At 48.9% G+C, this 24,280-nt stretch overlaps 1 protein-coding gene across 1 annotated transcript in view; it reads left to right on the top strand.

Moving 5' to 3' along the window:
* st14b (ST14 transmembrane serine protease matriptase b) overlaps positions 1-19,319 on the top strand; it is a 24,607-nt gene extending 5,288 nt beyond the window's left edge. The window contains 7 exon segments of the mRNA XM_070892813.1: positions 1,324-1,356; positions 1,359-1,436; positions 1,725-1,850; positions 3,470-3,653; positions 5,147-5,418; positions 12,018-12,154; positions 17,622-19,319. Coding sequence (XP_070748914.1) covers positions 1,324-1,356; positions 1,359-1,436; positions 1,725-1,850; positions 3,470-3,653; positions 5,147-5,418; positions 12,018-12,154; positions 17,622-17,783 — 992 coding nt within the window. The 3' untranslated portion in view covers positions 17,784-19,319.
* The last annotated feature ends 4,961 nt before the right edge of the window (positions 19,320-24,280 follow it).

Raw genomic sequence — 24,280 nt, 5'->3', positions numbered from 1 at the left:
CCTTTCCCCTCCCCCCCTTTCCCCTCCCCCCCTTTCCCCTCCCCCCCTTTCCCCTCCCCCCCTTTCCCTCCCCCCTTCCCCTCCCCCCCTTTCCCCTCCCCCCCTTTCCCCTCCCCCCCTTTCCCCTCCCCCCCTTTCCCTCCCCCCTCCCCCTCCCCCCTTTCCCCTCCCCCCCTCCCCCTTCCCCCCCCTTTCCCCTCCCACCCTCCCCTCCCCCCCCTTTCCCCTCCCACGCTCCCCTCCCCCCCTTTCCCCTCCCCCCCTTCCCCTCCCCCCTTTCCCCTCCCCCCCCTTTCCCCTCCCCTCCCCTCCCCCCCTTTCCCCTCCCACGCTCCCCTCCCCCCCTTTCCCCTCCCACGCTCCCCTCCCCCCTTTCCCCTCCCCCGCTCCCCTCCCCCCCTTTCCCCTCCCACGCTCCCCTCCCCCCTTTCCCTCCCACGCTCCCCTCCCCCCCTTTCCCCTCCCACGCTCCCCTCCCCCCTTTCCCCTCCCACGCTCCCCTCCCCCCCTTTCCCCTCCCACGCTCCCCTCCCCCCCTTTCCCCTCCCACGCTCCCCTCCCCCCCTTTCCCTCCCACGCTCCCCTCCCCCCCTTTCCCCTCCCACGCTCCCCTCCCCCCCTTTCCCCTCCCACGCTCCCCTCCCCCCCTTCCCCTCCCACGCTCCCCTCCCCCCTTTCCCCTCCCACGCTCCCCTCCCCCCTTTCCCCTCCCACGCTCCCCTCCCCCCCTTTCCCTCCCACGCTCCCCTCCCCCCCTTTCCCCTCCCACGCTCCCCTCCCCCCCTTTCCCCTCCCACGCTCCCCTCCCCCCTTTCCCCTCCACGCTCCCCTCCCCCCCTTTCCCCTCCCACGCTCCCCTCCCCCCCTTTCCCCTCCCACGCTCCCCTCCCCCCTTCCCCCTCCCACGCTCCCCTCCCCCCTTTCCCCTCCCACGCTCCCCTCCCCCCTTTCCCCTCCCACGCTCCCTCCCCCCTTTCCCCTCCGCTCCCCTCCCCCCTTTCCCCTCCCACGCTCCCCTCCCCCCCTTTCCCCTCCACGCTCCCCTCCCCCCCTTTCCCCTCCCACGCTCCCCTCCCCCCCTTTCCCCCCCCCCTTTCCCCTCCATTCCCCCCCACGCTCCCCCTTTTCCCCCCCACGCTCCCCCCTTTCCCCTCCCACCCTCCCCTCCCCCCCCCTTTCCCCTCCCACCTTCCCCTCCCACGCTCCTTTCCCCTCCCACGCTCCTTTCCCCTCCCACACTCCAGACTATGTGCGTAATCCAGGAAGAGACCCAACGAACACTGGAGTGTGTTTCAGTGTTTGATATACTATTGTATCTTTCAGAATGTGAACCTGATGAGATGAAATGTGAGAACGGAAATGTATCCCTGAGGAACAGAAATGCAATCTGGTGGATGAGTGCGGGGACCGAACTGATGAGAAGGACTGCAGTAACAGTAAGCAGCTTGGATCCCTATCTCCCACTCGGAAAATTACTCTCTATCTAACCCCTGCTGTACCCGCCCTGGGAGTGTTTGATGGGACAGTATAGAAGGGAGGGTTATTCTGTATCTAACCCGTGCTGTACCTGCCCAGGGAGGAGAGTTGGCCACTGACCATTGCTTTGTTGCTTTACATTGCTGCAAGTTTTTACAGGAATCTATTGGGTGTATTGATGAGGACAGATTGAGCTGTGGTGCGGGAGATCAGTCTGCATACTGAGTATGTTTGTTTCGCCCTTGTAGCTGCGAGCTCAGTGCCCTGCACTGCTTACACATACAAATGCAAGAATGATCTCTGCATCCCGAAGAAAAATCCGGAGTGTGATGGAACCAAAGATTGTGCAGACAATTCTGATGAGCAGCATTGCAGTAAGTGTTCATGGTGTTGTATCCCAACCCATTAGCGTTCTGTGTCCAGCAACACTGAGGGTTCACCCAAATCTATCACCTACTCCACTGGGGGAGGGGTCACACCATCACTCTGCACTGAGGGGGGGAGTGGTCAAACCATCGCTCCCCAATGGGGGGGGGGAGGAAGAGGTCACACCATCGCTCCCCAATGCGGGGGGGGGGGGAGGAAAGAGGTCACACCATCACTCCCCACTGGGGGGGGGGGAGAAAGAGTGGTCACACCATTGCTCCCCACTGGGGGGGTCACACCATCACTCTGCACTGAGGGCGGGGGGCTCCATCGCTCCACACTGGGGGAGGGGGTCACTCCATCTCTCCCCACTGAGGGGATCACACCATCCCTCCGCACTGCGGGGGGGGGGGGGCTCCATCTCTCTACCTCTCCACTGGGGGGCGGGGGGGTGGGGCACACGATCTGTACTGAGCCGATGACCCGTATGGGGTACAGTGTGTGTGGGGGGGTGGGGAGTTGGATGGGGTACTGTGTGTGAGGGGGTGGGGAGTTGGATGGGGTACAGTGTGTGTGAGGGGGTGGGGAGTTGAATGGGGTACAGTGTGTGTGAGGGGGTGGGGAGTTGGATGGGGTACAGTGTGTGTGAGGGGGTGGGGAGTTGAATGGGGTACAGTGTGTGTGAGGGGGTGGGGAGTTGAATGGGGTATAGTGTGTGTGAGGGGGTGGGGAGTTGAATGGGGTACAGTGTGTGTGAGGGGGTGGGGAGTTGGATGGGGTACAGTGTGTGTGAGGGGGTGGGGAGTTGAATGGGGTACAATGTGTGTGAGGGGGTGGGGAGTTGGATGGGGTACAGTGTATGTGAGGGGGTGGGGAGTTGGATGGGGTACAGTGTGTGTGAGGGGGTGGGGAGTTGGATGGGGTACATTGTGTGTGAGGGGGTGGGGAGTTGGATGGGGTACAGTGTATGTGAGGGGGTGGGGAGTTGGATGGGCTACAGTGTGTGTGAGGGGGTGGGAGTTGGATGGGGTACAGTGTGTGAGAAGGGGGTGGGAGTTGGATGGGGTACAGTATGTGAGGGGGTGGGGAGTTGGATGGGGTACAGTGTGTGAGGGGGTGGGGAGTTGGATGGGGTACAGTGTGAGGGGGTGGGGAGTTGAATGGGGTACAGTGTGTGTGAGGGGTGGGGAGTTGAATGTGGTACAGTGTGTGTGAGGGGGTGGGGAGTTGAATGTGGTACAGTGTGTGTGAGGGGGTGGGGAGTTGGATGGGGTACATTATGTGAGGGGGTGGTGGAGTTGAATGGGGTACAGTGTGTGAGGTAACATTTGGGCGAGTCTGGGATGTCTGTTGAAAATCCAAATTACTTGCTGCTTTCGAATTGAATTGTGCAATATAAAGTTGCTTAAATTTAATCAGAACGCATAATTAAAGTAAAATCTCTGTGTCCTGTGGCTTCAAGTGAATGAACATTGACTACACGACTAACAGACACAGCCCCAAGATCGGCCTGTTCCCGAGCTGTTAGTTTGTGCTCATTTCCTTGGTGAGCAGGAGCGGGAGCCTGGGGTTGGGGAGAGAGGCGAGGGTAGGTTCGACTGCTCTAACTCCGATGACGTGTCTGCAGATTGCGGGTCTCGGCCGTACAAACACTCTCGTATCGTGGGAGGCGTGGATGCCGAGATTGGCGAATGGCCCTGGCAGGTCAGCCTCCATCTGAAGAGGTTTGGAAGCACGTGTGGAGCCTCGGTGATCTCCAACAGTTGGCTGGTGTCGGCGGCACATTGCTTCCAGGATGAACCAAGCATCAGGTCAGTGCCCAGCTTACTGCTCGTAAACTCGGAGAGATTATCCTCCAGTCCAGGGGGCGCTGCACTGGGAGTTGGCCTTTCTCGTATCGGGCTCCCTGGGGGAAGTGGGTAGGGGGGAAGAAAGAAAGAGAGATATGGGGGGCCGGGCGGGGGGGAGACGGGGTAGGATTAAGTGGAGGAAGGGACAGAATGATCCAGTTCGGGTACAATCTGTCTCTAATCGCACTGTCCACTTGCTCCCCAATCCCTCCGAACGAATCCCATTCCCCACTCGTCTCCTTACTTTTTAATATTTCTCCTTTTAAAGCAACAAACTTGTTTACAGAACCATTAATAGACTCTGATTCAACAGTTTGTGGCACAAAATGCTGACCCCAGTTTGCGTTAAGGGATGTTATTCTAACCTCCCCTTTTGTGCCTTTCTCTGTCTTCGTGCCCATGGGAACAGCCTCTCTCGTTACTTCATCATAACCCGATCATGTATGAGATAATGAGACGCACCATTCACCCCGTGAAAACCCCCCCCCCCCCCCTCGTGAACCCCAAAGGGCTGAAATTGCCCTTTCGATCAGGTCTCTGACCACCAGAAAGCAGCGGCCATGGGGTGGTGTGGAATGGCCACGGATTCTCGTTTTCCTGCGCCGACCCCTTACCATCTGGTGAGGAGGGGACCATCTCGCAAAATTGCCCCGTGGAAGCAGCCTCTCTCTGGGCCGGTGCCCCCGACAGCTTTTTCTGTCGGTGCCCTCTCTCAAGGGGAGGGCAGCCACCATGTTTTTTTTTTTTTGCTGGCCAACTGCCAGGTCGGGCCGACAATTATGCCCTCTGGTTCAGCCGGGCTGCCAACAGGCCCTCCCCTCTTGGGTGCCAGGCTGCAACCCTCCCTTGTGGCCCAGTGGCCCAAACTAAAATGAATGCAGAGTTCGCAGCGGTCCTCCCCATCAGCGCGGCCCCTCCGTCCCACCCCACTGGAATTTCGCCGGAGAACACTTCAAAAATGGTAGGTGCGCCCCGTTTCGGGCGGAGGGCAATTTCTACCTCAATCTGTTCACACTGCCGCCTTTACTGACCTGTGGATTTGTGCACCAGCTCCCTCTGCTCTTCTCCAATTCAAATATTACAATTTAATATGTATTTCCTTTCTCCATTGCATTCAAAGTGTATTTCTTTATATTTTTCGACATTGAACTGCATCTGCCCTGATTTGCCCACCCTGCTAACGTCTCTGTGACCACCTGAAGTTTTGGTCATGCCCCAATTTGGCGCCATTAACAAATTTCAGTTTTGTTCCTTGAATTCCAAAATCCAGATCATACTGTAAATGAGAGGCCCAGCATTGCCCCCGTGGAACGCCACAAAGCACATCTTTTCAGCTGAGGAACTTCCTTTCACCTTCATCACCTGTGTCCACCTCCACTGCAACCTTTGTTCTACCATCTCTCTGACGCTCTCTCTCCCTTACTAACCTGTCCTGATGGATTTTGTTCCTGCAGATATTCCGATCCCAATGTCTGGGTGGCATATCTTGGGCTCCATGTTCAGCTGGTTTTGAATGACCTAGTGGTGAAGAGGGACATCAAACGGATCATCATTCACGAGTCTTACAATAAGCAGACATTCGATAATGACATCGCCCTGTTGGAGTTGGTTAGTCCCGTGCCTTTCACCAGCGTCATTCAACCCATCTGCCTCCCGGACGCATCGCACAACTTCCCTGTGGGAAAATCCACCTGGGTCACGGGCTGGGGCAAACTGAAGGAAAATGGTGAGTGATGCGAGTAGCTTGCAGCAGATGAATCTGATGTCATTTACTTCTGTTTCTGCTGTTGATCTAACCTGGAGTGAAACACACACAATACACTGTCCAATTCAAGGCAGTGATCTGTGTTGTGCAGCAGGAATATTTATAGCAGCAGCCCTTCCTGGGGACCTTCAGTTTTGGATCCAAAGGAAGTGACTGAAAACGACCAGTCCTGAAATAAGATCCCAGTCACTAACCTTCGCTGCTACTCGTTGGAATTGGACTGAAACCAAAAGAAATCTTTGAGGTCCAAAAATGTTTATTTTTTTTGCAAACAGAGTAAGTTTCTGCTTGAGCTGTGATTGATCGTGTGACCTTCTGGTGTGGCTGCCGCTCGAATATAGGTAATGTTTGATTTAATTAGACGTGATTCCAGGATGGTATGTTGCCTCCCTGGTGCCAGGGTCAATCTGTCACTCAGCGGCTGCAGGGCATTGAGGGGGGAAGGTGAACAGACAGATGCGGATTAATCAAGGACAGTCAGTATGCAATACTTGCCTTTATAAGTCGAGGCATGGAATACAAGAGCAAGGAGATTCTGCTTGAACTGTATAAAACACTGGTTAGGCTGCAGCTGGAGTATTGTGTGCAGCTCTGGTCACCACATTACAGGAAAAATGTGATTTCACAGGAGAGGGTGCAGAGGAGATTTACAAAAATGTTGCCTGGACTGGAGAATTTTGGCTATGAGGAAAGATTGGAGATGCTGGGTCTGTTTTCTTTGGAACAGAGCAAGTTGAGGGGAGACCTGATTGGGGTGTATAAAATTATGAGGAGCCTGGATGAAGTGGAGAGGAAGGACTTGTTTCCCTTGGCGGAGCGGTCAACAACCAGGGGGCAGAGATTTAAATTAATGGGGGGAGGTTTAGAGGGGATGTGAGGATAAATTTTTTCACCGAGGGTGATGGGTCTGGAACTCACTGCCTGAAAGGCAGAAACGCTCACCACATTTAAAAAATACTCGGATGTGCACTTAAAATGCTGTAATCTACAGATCTACGGAAGAAGAGCTGGAAAGTGGGATTAGGCTGGGTGGCTCTTGGTTGGCCGGCGAGGACATGATGAGTCAAAACGGCCTCCTTCCGTGCTGTAAATTTATATGATTCTAGGTCGTGATCCATATCGGTATCAACGACATAGGTAGAAAGAGGGATGAGGACCTGCAGGCAGATTTTCGGGAGCTAGGAAAAAGATTATAAAGTAGGCACTCCTAGGTAGTAAATATAGAAACATAGAAAATAGGTGCAGGAGTAGGCCATTCAGCCCTTCGAGCCTGCACCACCATTCAATAAGATCATGGCTGATCATTCACCTCAGTATCCCTTTCCTGCTTTCTCTCCATACCCCTTGATCCCTTTTGCCGTCAGGGCCATATCTAACTCCCTCTTGAATATATCTAATGAACTGGCATCAACAACTCTCTGCGGTAGAGAATTCCACAGGTTAACAACTCTGAGTGAAGAAGTTTCTCCTCATCTTGGTCCTAAATGGCTTACCCCTTATCCTTAGACTGTGATCCCTGGTTCTGGACTTCCCCAACATCGGGAACATTCTTCCTGCATCTAACCTGTCCAGTCCCATCAGAATTTAATATGTTTCTATGAGATCCTCTCTCATTCTTCTAAACTCCAGTGAATACAGGCCCAGTCGATCCAATCTCGCCTCATATGTCACTATCGCCATCCTGGGAATCCATCTGGTGAACCTTCGCTACACTCCCTCAATAGCAAGAACGTCCTTCCTCAGATTAGGAGACCGAAACGGAACACACTATTCCAGGTGAGGCCTCAACAAGGCCCTGTACAACTGCATTAAGACCTCGCTGCTCCTATACTCAAATCCCCTAGCTATGAAGGCCAACATACCATTTGTCTTCTTCACCGCCTGTTGAACCTGCATGCCAACTTTCAATTACTGATGTACCATGACACCCAGGTCTCGTTGCACCTCCCCTTTTCCTAATCTGCCGCCATTCAGATAATAATCTGCCTTCATGTTTTTGCCACCAAAGTGGATAACCTCACATTTATCCACATTATACTGCATCTGCCATACATTTTCCCACTCACCTAACCTGTCCAAGTCATCCTGCAGCTTCTTAGCATCCTCACAGCTCACACCGCCACGCAGCTTAGTGTCATCTGAAAACTTTGAGATATTACACTCAATTCCTTCATCTAAATCATTGATGTATATTGTAGTCCCAGCACTGAGCCCTGCGGCACCCCACTAGTCACTACCTGCCATTCTGAGAAGGACCCGTTTATCCCTACTCTCTGCTTCCTGTCTGCCAACCAGTTCCCTATCCACGTCAATACATTACCCCCAATACCATGTGCTTTAATTTTGCACACCAATCTCTTGTGTGAGCCCTTGTCAAAAGTCTTTTGAAAGTCCAAATACACCACATCCACTGGTTCTCCCTTGTCCACTCTACTAGTTACATCCTCAAAAAATTCTAGAAGATTTGTCAAGCATGATTTCCCTTTCTTAAATCCATGCTGACTTGGACCGATCCTGTCACTGCTTTCCAAATGTGCTGCTATTTCATCTTTAATAATTGATTCCAACATTTTCCCCATTACTGATGTCCGGCTAACCAGTCTATAATTTCCTGTTTTCTTTCTCCCTCCTTTTTTAAAAAGTGGTGTTACATTAGCTACCCTCCAATCTATAGGAACTGATCCAGAGTCGATAGACTGTTGGAAAATGATCACCAATGCATCCACTATTTCTGGGCTACTTCCTTAAGTACTCCGGAATGCAGACGATCAGGCCCTGGGGATTTATCGACCTTCAATCCCATCAATTTTCCGAACACAATTTCCTGACGAATAAGGATCTCCTTCAGTTCCTCCTTCTCGCTAGACCCTCGGTCCCCTAGTATTTCTGGAAGGCTATTTGTGTCTTCCTTCGTGAAGACAGAACCAGAGTATTTGTTCAATGGTTTGCCATTTCTTTGTTCCCCATTATAAATTCACCTGATTCTGACTGCAAGGGACCTATGTTTGTCTTCACTAATCTTTTTCTCTTCACATATCTATAGAAGCTTTTGCAGTCAGTTTTTATGTTCCCAGAAAGCTTCCTCTCATACTCTATTTTCCCCCTCCTAATTATAACCCTTTGTCCTCCTCTGCTGAATTATAAATTTCTCCCAGTCCCTTGTTAGCCACGGTTGAGCTATCTTCCCTGTTTTATTTTTATTCCAGACAGGGATGTACAATTGCTGAAGTTCATCCATGTGATCTTTAAATGTTTGCCATTGCCTATCCACCGTCAACCCTTTAAGTATCATTTGGCAGTCTATTCTAGCCAATTCACGTCTCATACCATCGAAGTTACCTTTCCTTAAGTTCAGGACCCTAGTCTCTGAATGAACTGTGTCGCTCTCCATCTTAATAAAGAATTCTACCATATTATGGTCACCATTCTCCAAGGGGCCTCCCACAACAAGATTGCTAATTAGTCTTTTCTCATTACACATCACCCAGTCTAGGATGGCCAGCCTCTTGTTGGTTCCTTGACATATTGGTCTAGAAAACCATCCCTAATACATTCCAGGAAATCCTCCTCCACCATATTGCTACCAGTTTGGTTAGCCCAATCTATATGTCGATTAAAGTCGCCCATGATAACTACTGTACCTTTGTTGCACGCATCCCTAATTTCTTGTTTGATGCTGTCCCCAACCCCCCTCCTACTGTTTGGTGGTCTGTACACAACTCCCACTAGCGTTTTCTGCCCTTTGGCATTCCGCAGCTCCACCCATACAGATTCCACATCATCCAAGCTGATGTTCTTCCTTACTATTGCGTTAATATTCTCTTTAACTAGCAACACTACCCCACCTCCCTTTCCTTTCTGTCTATCCTTACTAAATGTTGAATACCCCTGGATGTTGAGTTCCCAGCCTTGGTCACCCTGGAGCTATGTCTCCGTGATGCCAATTATATCATATTCGTTACTAGCTGCCTGCGCAGTTAATTCGTCCACCTTATTACGAATACTCCTCGCATTGAGGCACAGAGCCTTCAGGCTTGTCTTTTTATCACACTTTGTCTCTTTAGAATTTTGCTGGAATGTGGCCCTTTTTTGATTTTTGCATTGCAAGAGGATTTGAGTACTGGAACAAGGATGTCTTACTACAGTTATAGAGAGCCTTGGTGAGACTGCACCTGGAGTATTGTGTGCAGTTTTTGTCTCCTTACCTAAGAAAGGATGTACGTGCTATAGAGGGAGTGCAGCGAAGGTTCACCAGACTGATTCCTGGGATGGCAGGACTGTCTTATGAGGAGAGATTGGGTTGACTAGGGACTACTTTTGGCTTCCATATTTACAAAAGGATGTACTTGCTTTGGAGGCAGTTCAGAGAAGGTTCACGAGGCTGATTCCGGAGATGAAGGGGTTGACTTATGAGGAAAGGTTGAGTAGGTTGAGCCTCTACTCATTGGAATTCAGAAGAATGAGAGGTGATCTTATCGAAACATATAGATTATGAAAGGGCTTGACAAGGTGGATGCAGAGAGGATGTTTCCACTGATGGGGGAGACCAGAACAAGAGGGCATGATCTTAGAATAAGGGGCTGCCCATTTAAAACCGAGATGAGAAGAAATTTCTTCTGAGGGTTGTAAATCTGTGGAATTCGCTGCCTGAGAGAGCTGGGACAAGCTGTGGAAGCAACGAGACCTGGATGTCATAGTACATCATTCATTGAAAGTTGGGATGCAGGTACAGCAGGCAAAGATGGCCTTCATAGCGAGAGGAGTTGAGTATAGGAGCAGGGAGGTTTTACTGCTGTTATACAGGGCATTGGTGAGACCACATCTTGAATATTGTGTTCAGTTTTGGTCTCCAAATCTGAGGAAGGACATTCTTGCTATTGAGGGAGTGCAGCGAAGGTTCACCAGACTAATTCCCGGGATGGCAGGACTGACATATGAAGAAAGACTGGATTGACTAGGCTTGTATTCACTGGAATTTAGAAGAATGAGGGGGCATCTCATAGAAACATACAAAATTCTAATGGGATTGGACAGGTTAGATGCAGGAAGAATGGTCCCGATGTTGGGGAAGTCCAGAACCAGGGGTCACAGTCTAAGGATAAGGGATAAGCCATGTAGGAACGAGATGAGGAGAAGCTTCTTCACTCAGAATTGTGAACCTGTGGAATTCTCTACCACAGAAAGTTGGTCAGTTCATTAGATATATTCAAAAGGGAGTTAGATGTGGCCCTTACGGCTAAAGGGATCAAGGGGTATGGAGAGAAAGCAGGAATGGGGTACTGAAGTTGCATGATCAGCCACGATCATATTGAATGGTGGTGCAGGATCGAAGGGCAGAATGGCCTACTCCTGCAACTATTTTCTGTTTCTATGACATTGAATAAATTTAAGACAGAAATAGACAGTTTCTTAACGATAAGGGGTTATGGGGAGCGGGCGGGGAAGTGGAGTTGAGTCCATGATCGGATCAGCCATCATCGTATTAAATAGCGGAGCAGGCTTGAGGGACCGTATGGCCTGCTTCTACTACTCGTATTTTTTCACTAGCGTTTAGAAGAATGAGAGGGGATCATTGAACCGTATAAAATTCTGACGGGGTTGGACAGACTGGATGCAGGGAGTATGTTACCTCTGGCTGGGAAGTCTAGAACAAGGGGACCACAGTCTCAGGATATAGGGTACGAAATTTAGGACCGAGATGAAGAGAAATATTTTCACTTTGAGGGTGGTGACCCTGTGGAATTCTCTACCACAGAAGGCTGTGGAAGCCAAGTCACTGAATATGTTTAAGAGGGAGATCGATAGATTTCTAGAAACAAAAAGCATCAAGGTGTATAGGGAAAAAGTGGGGTATGGTGTTGAGCTAGAGGATCAGCCATGATATTGAATGGTGGTGCAGACTCGAAGGGCCGAATGGCTGCCTACTATTTTCTATGTTTCTATATGGCACAGAAACAGGCCATTCGACCCAAACAATCCATGTCAGCGTTTATGCTCCACACGAGCCTCCTCCTGTCTTTCCTCATCTACATCTATCAGCATAACTCTCTATTTCCTTCTTCCTCATGCTTGTACAGCCTCCCCTTAAATGCATCGATACTATTCGCTTCAACCACTCTGTGTCTGAGAGTTCCACATTCTCGCCACTCTCTGGGTAAAGACGTTTCTTCTGAATTCCCTGTTGGATTTCTTGCTGACTATGTAGGATTGGAATTAGGACAGATGTCTTGAAGATTTGGGGAGTTGGGATGTTGAGTTGGAGGGTGGAGAAGACCCAATGAGGAGTTATGTTGGATGTGGGGAGGTTTTTGTTTTCCCAGAGGTTTACAGACCTTTGGAATAATTTTCCAGCTCATGCAGTGGGTATCAATTCATTACAATTCAAAAAGGGAGCTAGCCATGTTCCTGGAGCAGGCTGATGTCACTGGGTACAGAGGTATCTTCCTATACGCATTGCTGCTGCCAGGATCCTGACTTTGATGGCGAAGCCTCTGCTGTATTAGTAACTTGAGTGAACCAGGGGGCTTGATGTGTATCATCCTCCTCTCCTCCTCCTTTAGGTCCTGACGCCAAAGTATTGCAGAAAGCTGAGTTACGAATCCTCAAGAGAAGTGTCTGTAATAATTTGCTGAGCAGCATTGTGACCCCGCGCATGTTGTGCGCTGGATATCTGAGCGGGGGCATCGACGCCTGTCAGGTAAGCTCACCTCGCAGCACTCCAACAATCTGTTCTATACACACGGAGGGAGGTGTGGGGGGAGCAAATCAAGGGGGGTGGGTGGGGATGGGAGGCAGAGCTTCACGGGCCCAGGCGGGAGGGGGAAGGAAACACAGGCCCTGGGTGGGGGCTTACGTGGTGACGCATGGCTGTGCCTGTAGCCAGTCCCTTCCCCTCTCAGGCTGCCCCCGTGCCCCAGCCGACCCCCTCGCCCCGTGCCCTCACTGATGCTCCGTGGTGACCCAGTCTCTGTGTCTCTACAGACACTGGTTTACCCGCAGAAATTTCAAAACATGGAAACATAGAAAATAGGTGCAGGAGTAGGCCATTTGGCCCTTCGAGCCTGCTCCGCCATTCAATGAGTTCATGGCTGAACATGCAACTTCATTACCCATTTCCTGCTTTCTGGCTATACTCCTTGATCCCCCTAGTAGTAAGGACTATATCTAACTCCTTTTTGAATATATTTAGTGAATTGGTCTCAATAACTTTCTGTGGTAGAGAATTCCACAGATTCACCACTCTCTGGGTGAAGAAGTTTCTCCTCATCTCGGTCCTAAATGGCTTACCCCTTATCCTTGGACTGTGACCCCTAGTTCTGGACTTCCCCAACATTGGGAACATTCTTCCTGCATCTAACCTGTCTAACCCCGTCAGAATTTTAAAAGTTCCAATGAGATCCCCTCATTCTTCTGAACTCCAGTGAATACAAGCCCAGTTGATCCAGTCTTTCTTGATATGTCAGTCCCGCCATCCCGGGAATCAGTCTGGTGAACCTTCACTGCACTCCCTCAATAGCAAGAATGTCCTTCCTCAAGTTAGGAGACCAAAACTATACACAATACTCCATGTGTGGCCTCACCAAGGCCCTGTACAACTGTAGTAACACCTCCCTGCCCCTGTACTCAAATCCCCTCGCTATGAAGGCCAACATGCCATTTGCTTTCTTAACCGCCTGCTGTACCTGCATGCCAACCTTCAATGACTGATGTACCATGACACCCAGGTCTCGTGGCACCACCCCTTTTCCTAATCTGTCACCATTCAGATAATAGTCTGTCTCTTTTTACCACCAAAGTGGATAACCTCACATTTATCCACATTATACTTCATCTGCCATGCATTTGCCCACTCGCCTAACCTATCCAAGTCACTCTGCAGCCTCATAGCATCCTCCTCGCAGCTCACACTGCCACCCAACTTAGTGTCATCCGCAAATTTGGAGATACTACATTTAATCCCCTCGTCTAAATCATTAATATACAGTGTAAACAGCTGGGGCCCCAGCACAGAACCTTGTGGTACCCCACCAGTCACTGCCTGCCATTCTGAAAAGTACCCATTTACTCCTACTCTTTGCTTCATGTCTGCCAAACAGTTCTCAGTCCACGAAAGCATACTACCCCCAATCCCATGTGCTTTAACTTTGCACATTAATCTCTTGCGTGGGACCTTGCCGAAAGCCTTCTGAAAGTCCAAATATGCCACATCAACTGGTTCTCCCTTGTCCACTCTACTGGAAACATCCTCAAAAAATTCCAGAAGATTTGTCAAGCATGATTCCCCTTTCACAAATCCATGCTGACTTGGACCTATCATGTCACCTCTTTCCAAATGCGCTGCTATGACATCCTTAATAATTGATTTCATCATTTTACCCACTACCGATGTCTGGCTGACCAGTCTATAATTCCCTCTTTTCTCTCTCCCTCCTTTTTTTAAAAAGTGGGGTTACATTGGCTACCCTCCACTCGATAGGAACTGATCCAGAGTCTATGGAATGTTGGAAAATGACTGTCAATGCATCTGCTATTTCCAAGGCCACCTCCTTAAGTACTCTGGGATGCAGACCATCAGGCCCTGGGGATTTATCGGCCTTCAATCCCATCAATTTGCCCAACACAATTTCCCGACGAATAAGGATTTCCCTCAGTTCCTCATTACTAGACCCTCTGACCCCTTTTATATCCGGAAGGTTGTTTGTGTCCTCCTTAGTGAATACCGAACCAAAGTACTAGTTTAATTGGTCTGCCATTTCTTTGTTCCCCGTTATGACTTCCCCTGATTCTGACTGCAGGGGGCCTACGTTTGTCTTTACTAACTTTTTTCTCTTTACATATCTATAGAAGCTTTTGCAGTCCATTTTAATGTTCCCTGCAAGCTTCCTCTCGTACTCTATTTTCCCTGCCCTAATCAAACCCTTTGTCCTCCTCTGCTGAGTTCTAAATTTTTCCCAGTCCCCGGGTTCGCTGCTATTTCTGGCCAATTTGTATGCCTCTTCCTTGGCTTTAATACTATCCCTGATTTCTCTTGATAGCCACCGTTGAGCCACCTTCCCCTTTTTATTTTTACGTCAGACAGCGATGTACAATTGTTGTAGTTCATCCATGCGGTCTCTAAATGTCTGCCATTGCCCATCCACTGTCAACCCCTTAAGTATCATTCGCCAATCTATCCTAGCCAATTCATGCCTCGTACCTTCAAAGTTACCCTTTAAATTCTGGACCATGGTCTCTGAATTAACTGTTTCATTCTCCATCCTAATGTAGAATTCCACCATATTATGGTCACTCTTCCCCAAGGGGCCTCGCACAACGAGATTGCTAATTAATCCTCTCTCATTACACAACACCCAATCTAAGATGGCTTCCCCCCCTAGTTGATTCCTCGACATATTGGTCTAGTAAACCATCCTTTATGCACTCCAGGAAATCCTCCTCCACTGTATTGCTTCCAGTTTGATCAGCCCAATCTATATGCATATTAAAATCACCCATGATAATTGCTGCACCTTTATTGCATGCACCCCTAATTTCCTGTTTGATGCCCTCCCCAACATCTCTACTAATGTTTGGAGGTCTGTACACAACTCCCACTAATGTTTTTTGCCCTTTGATGTTCTGCAGCTCTACCCATATAGATTCCACATCATTCAAGCTAATGTCCTTCCTAACTATTGCATTAATCTCCTCTTTAACCAGCAATGCTACCCCACCTCCTTTTCCTTTTATTCTATTGTTCCTGAATGTTAAATACCCTTGGATGTTGAGTCCCCAGCCCTGATAATCCTGGAGCCACGTCTCTGTAATCCCAATCACATCATATCTGTTAACATCTATTTGCACAGTTAATTCATCCACCTTATTACTAATACTCCTTGCATTAAGACACAAAGCTTTCAGGCTTGTTTTTTTAACACCCTTTGTCCTTTTAGAATTATGATGTAGTGTGGCCCTTTTTGTTTTTTGCCTTTGTTTACTCGGCCTTCCGCAATTGCTTTTTACCTTTCTACCATCTGTTTCTGACTCCATATTACTTCGCCCTGTCTCACTGCATAGGTTCCCATCCCCCTGCCATATTAGTTTAAACACTCCCGAACTGCATTCGCAAATGTTACCTCTAGACCATCAGTTCCAGTCCTGCCCAAGTGCAGACCGTCCCTTTTGTACAGGCCCCACTTCCCCCAGAACTGGTTCCAATGTCCCAGGAATTTGAATCCATCCCTCTTGCACCACTGCTCAAGCCACGTATTTATTCTAACTATCCTGATCCCTCTACTCTGATTAGCATGTGGCACTGGTAGCAATCCAGAGATTACTACCTTTGAGGTCCTACTTTTTAAGTTAACTCCTAGCTCCCTAAATTCAGCTTGTAGGACCTCTTCCCACTTCTTGCCTATATCGTTGGTACCTATATGTACCACGACAACTGTCTGTTCATCCTCCCTCTCCAGAATGCTCTGCAGCCGCTCAGAGACATCCTTGACCCTTGCACCAGGGAGGCAACATACCATCCTGGAGTCTCGGTTGCAGCCGCAGAAGCTCCTATCTATTCCCCTTACAATAGGGTCCCCCATCACTATAGCTCTCCCACTCTTTTTCCCGCCCTTCTGTGCTGCAGAGCCACCCACGGTGCCATGAACCTGGCTGCTGGTGCCTTCCCCTGGTAAGTCATCTCCCCCAACAGTATCCAAAATGGTATATCTGTTTTGGAGGGAGATGACTGCAGGGGACTCCTGCACTACCTTCTTGCTCTTGCCTTGTCTCTTGGTCACCCATTCACTCCGTCCTAACCCTTACCTGCGGTGTGACCAACTCACTAAATGTGCTATCCAAACATTCTCAGCATCGCGCAAGCTCCAGAGTGAGTCAATCCGCAGCTCCAGTGCCGTCATGTGGTCTGTCAGGAGCTGTAGCTGGACACACTTCCCGCACACATAGTAGTCAGGGACACTGGAAGCACCCACATAGCACAGGAGGAACATGACACGGGTCCGAGCTCTCCTGCCATGACTTAACCCTTAAATTAATTTACTTCCTAAAATTTACTTGAACACCAAACAGCTACTTAGTAGTTCGCTACCAATTAAACCAATCTTAAAGTCAGTCTAAAAGAGAGTTATACTTACCAGTCGAACAGCCAACCACTTACCAGTTTGGCTGTGATGTCACACCTTGATTTCGCACCCCTCTATCTTTGTCTGCAGCTGGTTGGGCTGGTCTCTGGGCCTCCGACGCCTAATCTCGTATTCTTTATCAGCTGCTCTAGTATCAGCACTGGTAAGAAAAACAAGACAAAACAGCACCTGCCACCCCCTGCACTTGCCTGAACTCACCCACTTACCAAACTCACAAATGCCACTCTTTGCTGCTGCACTCCGTGCTCTGCACGAGCTTTCTCTGCCTAAACCTGTAAGATTCCCAACTATTTAACTTTTCCCCTTTAAATTAAACTGCTACTTAGAAGCTACTGGCAATTGCTACTAACAATTTACTCCAGCCTCCAAATGGTTTAAAGAGAATAACCCTTAAAACTCACCCACTTACTAAACTCATGAATGCCACTCTTTGCTGCTGCACTCCGTGCTCTGCACAAGCTGCCTCTTTTTAAACTGTATCTAGGTCAGATCTACCAAATTTACCTCATTAAAGGCAAAATCAAATTGAGCAACACAGTAAGTGAGTTATATTTCATCCTGTTTCCAGCAGTTTGGTGAAATGTCAAAAGTTTGCACACTGCAACCCTGCCATGTGAATAGAAAGCTGAGAGCGCTGAACCATTCTTCTCAGTTCCCGCCGTGCGTTCCCCCTCCACAGCGAGGTGGGGGTCGGGGGTCAGCGAGAGGCGGAGGGGTCGGTGAGGGGTGGGGTCAGCAGGGGGGTGGGGGTTAGTGAGTTGCGGTCACCACTCTCTCTCACTCCCTCCCTCCCTCCCTCCCTCCCTCCGGATGCCTGTTGCTGTTGGTGGCCGCGCATGGAGCAGCAGCTGAGTGTGTGGGGCTGCAGCACTTGATGCCGGTCTCTCCTATTCCAGACCGGGATCGAATGGTCCCAGGACATGGAGTGCTGGCAGTCACAAATTGTAGCAATGCAGTTGTTGAGATTGAGCTGTGATAAGCAAGGATATATTCAGAGCCATGGTGCTCATGGTTTCTCTGTGTTTGCAGGGTGACTCTGGAGGCCCCTTGTCCAGTGTGGAGAGCAATGGCAAGGTATTTTTAGCCGGAATTGTCAGCTGGGGAGATGGATGTGCGAGAAGGAACAAACCGGGAATTTACACCAGGGCTGCGAAGTATCGGCAGTGGATCACGAGACACTCTGGAGTTTAGAGCCTGCCATGTGACTTCACACATTCTTACTCTGCCCTGGATGTGTTGGTTGAATTGATCAGAGAAAAGCACAGAGTACTGAAGTTAGGAGCACACTTTCACTTTCACCTGTACCATGTGATTTCTGATACTGCAGCTCTCTGCAACTTGTAAATAATGTATAAAATTCCATCAAGGCAAACCATCAGTTAAGATATTCGGTTGGACGTTTGGCTACTTCTCGTGCTGCTCAACCAATAAATGATCGGGATGTGTAATGGGTGTGTAGGGAATAAGTACACTGAATGAGGGCACTCCTGAGCTCCTGCACCGCCCCCTCCCTCTCTCTTGGGGCCCCCCTCCCCCTCTCTCTCTCTCTGGGGAGCCCCCCTTCCCCCTCTCTTGCCCCCCCCCTCCCCCCGTGCTGAGGGTCGGTTGGATGGACTGAGGGGGAGTCGGTTGGACTTCACCAAATGTATTTCCATCAATTCACTTTATAATGTGTGCAAAATAATAACTGTTTCATAGAAACATAGAAAATAGGTGCAGGAGTAGGCCATTCGGCCCTTCAAGCCTGCACCGCCATTCAATAAGATCATGGCTGATCATTCGCTCAGTACCCCTGTCCTGCTTTCTCTCCATACCCCTTGATCCCCTTAGCCGTAAGGGCCATATCTAACTCCCTCTTGAATATATCCAATGAACTGGCATCAACAACACTCTGACAGGGAATTCCACAGTTTAACAACTCTCTAAGTGAAGAAGTTTCTCCTCATCTTAGTCCTAAATGGCCTACCCCTTATCCTAAGACTATATCCCCTGGTTCATTGGTGTAACTTTTCCACCTGTTGCTAACGTGTGTTTACTTTAGGTTGTGTGTGTTATGCTTATTCCTAAACCTGCTGGGAGCAAGAATTATTTTCTCAGAACTAAATACTGAGGGCATTGGGACCTGTGATCCTCAGAATTTTACCAAATAACGACAGACTGCGTGCTCATTCTGAGATTTGAGTATGATGTAATGAAGGGATTTTTAAAGCCGTTTTTTAGTTTGGCCATACGATGGAGTAATTGAGTCTGACCTCACTGTTACTGCCTAAAGAATCACTCGCTCTGCCTAAATCTCCAGGCTGACTGAGCTGTGCTCCTGACGGGGGGCATTCTTTCCCCCTGCAGCCTCTCCCTGCTGGGGTTGGGGCTCCTCGTTGAGCCCGTGGGGGAACTACTGTTGTCAGGCCTCCAGCAGTTTGATTCTCTCACCTTTGACTTCAAACAGAAAGCACCGAAGGAAAAGTCCAGAACAATTACAAACAGAGTGTTTCAGGTGAGTGGAAGTTTCCCGTGTACGGGATTGGGTGGACAACCAGGCCCAGCGGCCAAGCGGCAGCAGTGACTGGGCTTGTTGAGGCGCTTGTCCTTAATCTCCATAAAGCAAAAAGGGCTACTCGAGGAAAGCAGACTCTGCATTGAGCTGAGTTCCAAATGAGATTCTTTGTTTAGCAGCCCGGGTTCAGTCAGCACTCTGACCTGCACTGGTCTGTGTGTGTGGGGGTGTGTGTGTGGGGGTGTGTGTGTGGGGGTGAGTGTGGAGGGGGGGTGTGTGTGTGTGTGTGTGTGTGTGTGTGTGTGTGTGTGGCGGGGGCGGGATCTGTGTGAAGGATGTGGATCAGAAAACTGAAAGTGCCTTCCTGATGCACATGCCCGCTGGTTTAAATTCTGCTCTCCGATTTCGCACTAAATAGAGAGCCAATGTTTTTACTGATGCAGGTTCTTGCTCAGCACTGCTTTTATATTCAATATTTTCTACCTAAAATAAATGGAATAATTGAGTGTTTTAATTATTTGGTGTTTGAGATTAGTCCTATTGTACTGTTTGATCATTTCCAATAATACAGCGTTATTTATCTTGGAGTGCTGTCATTTTTGGGTTTGGTTCTGGGGTTAGCATCACTGACTGGAGCTGTAATAAAACCTTGTATTCCTTCCACAATGGTTTGTACCTTCACCATACTCCCAATCGCTTCATTACTGTAACTGGGAGCAGAGGTTGAACCAAGAACCCTGTTGATTTCTGGATTCTTTTACCTCAATCTGGTTCAGCAAAATTACTGAAACGAATACCGTTTGTGCTTTAAACAAAGCAAGCTTTTATTTAAAAAGCAAATCCCGATCGGGGACCTTATCAGACAGAAGGAATGCAACTCTGATAGAACGCATCCACTTCCTACGGACAAAGTGACGTTACATTGTAAAGGGACGACAGTTATACATTTTCGGCAAAAGATAACAAGATAGGGCTAGAGTGACATCCTAGTTCAGCCTATCTCTTTTGATCCCTCTTTCCCTTTGTCCACTCATAAGCCGACCTAAGTATGGTCTGATTTTAAACAAAGACCTTCTGTTAATGTTTCAGGTTAATAACATGATTTTAATAAGACCTTGAGGTTTTTCTGCAAGCTGTGGGTTTTGTTTCAATATGTGTTAGTGTTGTAACATTTCGCAGTCTCGAGTCTGAGATGTCATGGCTAATCCTCCATGAATTCTTTGTTAGCTTATACTGTCCCTATACAATTCCCACGTTCTCAACTTCAATGTCTCTATACATTTTTAAACATTCACAACCCCATGCCCTGCCCTGTGCTGTACGATCCAGGTGATCTCTCCCTCAGGAGGTGGGTAATATACACATCAGACAGAGCTTAATGTATTGGTCAATGATTGCATGTACATACAGCAGCTCAATGCTCTTAGTCCTGGCTGAACAACCCAGGGTGTGAGGTTATCACCACTGCAACTTGTCAAACCCATTCCAATAAATCTTTTAATTTGTGGGCTGACTACCACCAAGGAAGCTGCCGGATTGTTGTAATAACACCTCCATTTCACTAATGTGCTTCAGGGGAGCAAACCCTGATCTAGCCTACACCGGACTGCAGTCCCACACTGAAGCAGCCCAGCAAACCATCCAGTTGTTTTTAAAAAAAACTTTGCTGACTCCAGACAGGATAGAGCTCCCCGCCCAAGTTCCTGACGTCCCCTGCACCCCCCAAATCCCAGCCCAATTTCCTGGCCTTACACCTCCTGCCCCTCCCCGGCCTGCCATAAATGGGGCAATGTGTGTGGGTCACGGATTGTTAACCGGAGTATTGGGTACGAGATGAATCGTGACAGTGTCGTGACTTCCCGATTTCATCCACTCCAATGTTGTCCCTTGTCTCACACAGTGGGTGGGCGGGGTGCTTGGTTGTCGTGCGCTCCTTCCGCTGTTTGCGCTTGGCTTCCGTGTGCTCCCAACGAAGAGGCTGTCGGTGTTCGCCGCCTTCCCAGATGCTTCTCCACTTTGGGTGGTCTTGGGCCAGGGAGTCCCAGGAGTTGCACCTTTTCAAGGAGGCTTTGAGGGAGTCCTTGAAGCATTTCCTCTGCCCATCTGCCGTATCGGAGCTCTGAGTCGAGCTTGTTTTGGGTGTCTAGTATCGGGCATGCGGACGATGTGGCCCGTCCATCGGAGCTGATTGAGTGTGGTCAGTGTTTTGATGCTGGGGATGTTGGCCTGAGCGAGAGCACTGATGTTGGTGCGCCTATCCTGCCAATGGATTTGCAGGGTCTTGCGGAGGCAGCATTGGTGGTACTTCTCCAGTGCTTTGAGGTACCTGCTGCACATAGTCCATGTCTCTGAAGCATATAGATGGGCAGCAATCTCGACTGCTCTGTCGATCATGAACTTGGTGCTGGGTTTGAGGTCCTGGCCTTCAAACACTCTCTCCCTCAGGTGACTGAAGGCTGCACTGGCACATTGAAGGAGGTGTTGGACTTAGTCATCGACGTCTGCCCTTGCTGACAGTGGGGTGGGGGAGAGGAGGAGGAAGAATCCTACAGCAGTAGATGGCCAGCAGGGTGGGCCACAGCAGAGGTCTACCCACTTTGCTTCCGCCACAGGAGCAGGCTCTGCCAGATTGTCAATGCTTTCCCTTCCCTAGCTACTCACCTGCAATTATATGGGCTCCCCAACTCTCGAATGCCTTCCCTAAACCCCTCAAAACTGACCTCATGTTTTTGGTCACCTGTCCCAATATTGCGTGCTTCAGTGGCAAATGTTGCCCGCCAACCTTCCACATTTGGAAAGCAGTGACAGGATCGGTCCAATTCAGCATGGATTTATGAAAGGGAAATCATGCTTGACAAATCTTCTCGAATTTTTTGAGGATGTAACTAATAGTGTGGATAAGGGAGAACCCCCAGTAGATGTGGTGTACTTGGACTTTCAAAAAGCTTTTGACAAGGTCCCACACAAGAGATTAGTGTGCAAAATTAAGGCACATGGTATTGAGGGTAATGTATTGACGTGGATAGACAACTGGTTGGCAGACAGGAAGTAAAGAGTGGGAATAAACTAGTCCTTTTCAGAATGACCCAGCAGTGACTAGTGGGATACCGCAAGGTTCAGTGCTGACCCCAGCTATTTACAATATATATTAATGATTTAGACAATGGGATTGAATGTAATATCTCCAAGTTTGCAGATGACACTAAGCTGGGTGGTGGTGTGAGCTGTGAGGAGGATGCTAAGAGACTGCAGGGTGACTTGGACAGGTTAGTGAGTGGGCAAATGCATAGCAGATGTAGTAAAATATACACAAATGTGAGGTTATCCACTTTGGTGGCAAAAACAGGAAGGCAGATTATTATCTGAATGGTGACAGATTAGTAAAAGGGGAGGTGTAACGAGACCTGGGTGTCATGGTACATTAGTCATTGAAAGTAGGCATGCAGGTATAGCAGGCAGTAAAGAAAGCAAATGGCATGATGGCTTTCATAGCGAGGGGATTTGAGTATAGGAGCAGGGAGGTCTTAGTGCAGTTGTAAAGGGCATTGGTGAGACCTCACCTGGAATATTATGTTCAGTTTTGGTCTCCTAATCTGAGGAAGGACATTCTTGCTATTGAGGGAGTGCAGCGAAGGTTCACCAGACTGATTCCCGTGATGGCAGGACTGACATATGAAGAAAGACTGGATCGACTCGGCTTATATTCACTGGAATTTAGAAGAATGAGAGGGGATCTCATAGAAGCATATAAAATTCTGACAGGACTGGACAGGTTAGATGCAGAAGAATGTTCCCGATGTTTGGGAAGTTCAGAATCAAGGGTCGCAGTCTAAGGATAAGAGGTAAGCCATCTAGGACCGAGATGAGGAGAAACTTTTTCACCCAGAGAATTGTGAACATGTGGAATTCTCTACCACAGAAAGTTGTTGTGTCCAGTTCGTTGGATGTATTCAAAAAGGAGTTAGATGTGGCCCTTACAGCTAAAGGGATCAGAGGGGGTATGGAGAGAAGGCAGGAATGGGGTACTGAAGTTGGATGATCAGCCATAATCGTATTGAATGGTAGTCAAAGATCCGAATGGCCTACTCCTGCACCTATTTTCTATGTTCTATGTTTCTATGTTATGAAAGAAATGCTCAGAGATACAGATCTGCAATGATGTATTTAAATGATGGACAGTGCTTATGCAGCTATTCGGCCTCCAGCTGTTGCAGTAAATATATATAACTACTTAACATCACTGGTAGGAGACAAACAATCCCATCAGTGCCCATGGCCCATCACCCTGTTCTCTGGGTCATAACTGTAAAGTCCTTACTCTACATCAGTCATTGAAGGTTGGCATGCAGGTACAGCAGGCAGTTAAGAAAGCAAATGGCATGTTGGCCTTCATAGCGAGGGGATTTGAGTACAGGGGCAGGGAGGTGTTGCTACAGTTGTACAGGGCCTTGGTGAGGCCACACCTGGAGTATTGTGTACAGTTTTGGTCTCCTAACTTGAGGAAGGACATTCTTGCTATTGAGGGAGTGCAGCGAAGATTCACCAGAGTGATTCCCGGGATGGTGGGACTGACCTATCAAGAAAGACTGGATCAACTGGGCTTGTATTCACTGGAGTTCAGAAGAATGAGAGGGGACCTCATAGAAATGTTTAAAATTCTGATGGGTTTAGACAGGTTAGATGCAGGAAGAATGTCCCCAATGTTGGGGAAGTCCAGAACCAGGGGTCACAGTTTAAGGATAAGGGGTAAGCCATTTAGGACCGAGATGAGGAGAAACTTCTTCACCCAGAGAGTGGCGAACCTGTGGAATTTCCACAGAAAGTAGTGGAGGCCAATTCACTAAATATATTCAAAAGGGAGTTAGATGAAGTCCTTACTACTAGGGGGATCAAGGGGTATGGCGAGAAAGCAGGAAGGGGGTACTGAAGTTGCATGTTCAGCCATGAACTCATTGAATGGCGGTGCAGGCTAGAAGGGCTGAATGGCCTACTCCTGCACCTATTTTCTATGTTTCTATGTTTCTACAGCATGAAACCACACGAGGCACATTCTGGGGACATGACCATTCTGTGACCTGCTCTTTATTTACAGGACACCAAAGTGATGACCCTGTGTGGGACCTCCCTTTATATACCTGGAAGGACAGGTATGGGCAGTCTCCCACAAGTTCATCCCTTGTGGTCAAGGTGTGCA

Source organism: Pristiophorus japonicus, chromosome 11 (assembly GCF_044704955.1).
Source record: "Pristiophorus japonicus isolate sPriJap1 chromosome 11, sPriJap1.hap1, whole genome shotgun sequence".
Classification (NCBI taxonomy): Eukaryota; Metazoa; Chordata; class Chondrichthyes; family Pristiophoridae; genus Pristiophorus; species Pristiophorus japonicus.
The sequence above is the reverse complement of the archived record's forward strand: the minus strand, read 5'-3'. Positions and strand labels throughout refer to the sequence as shown.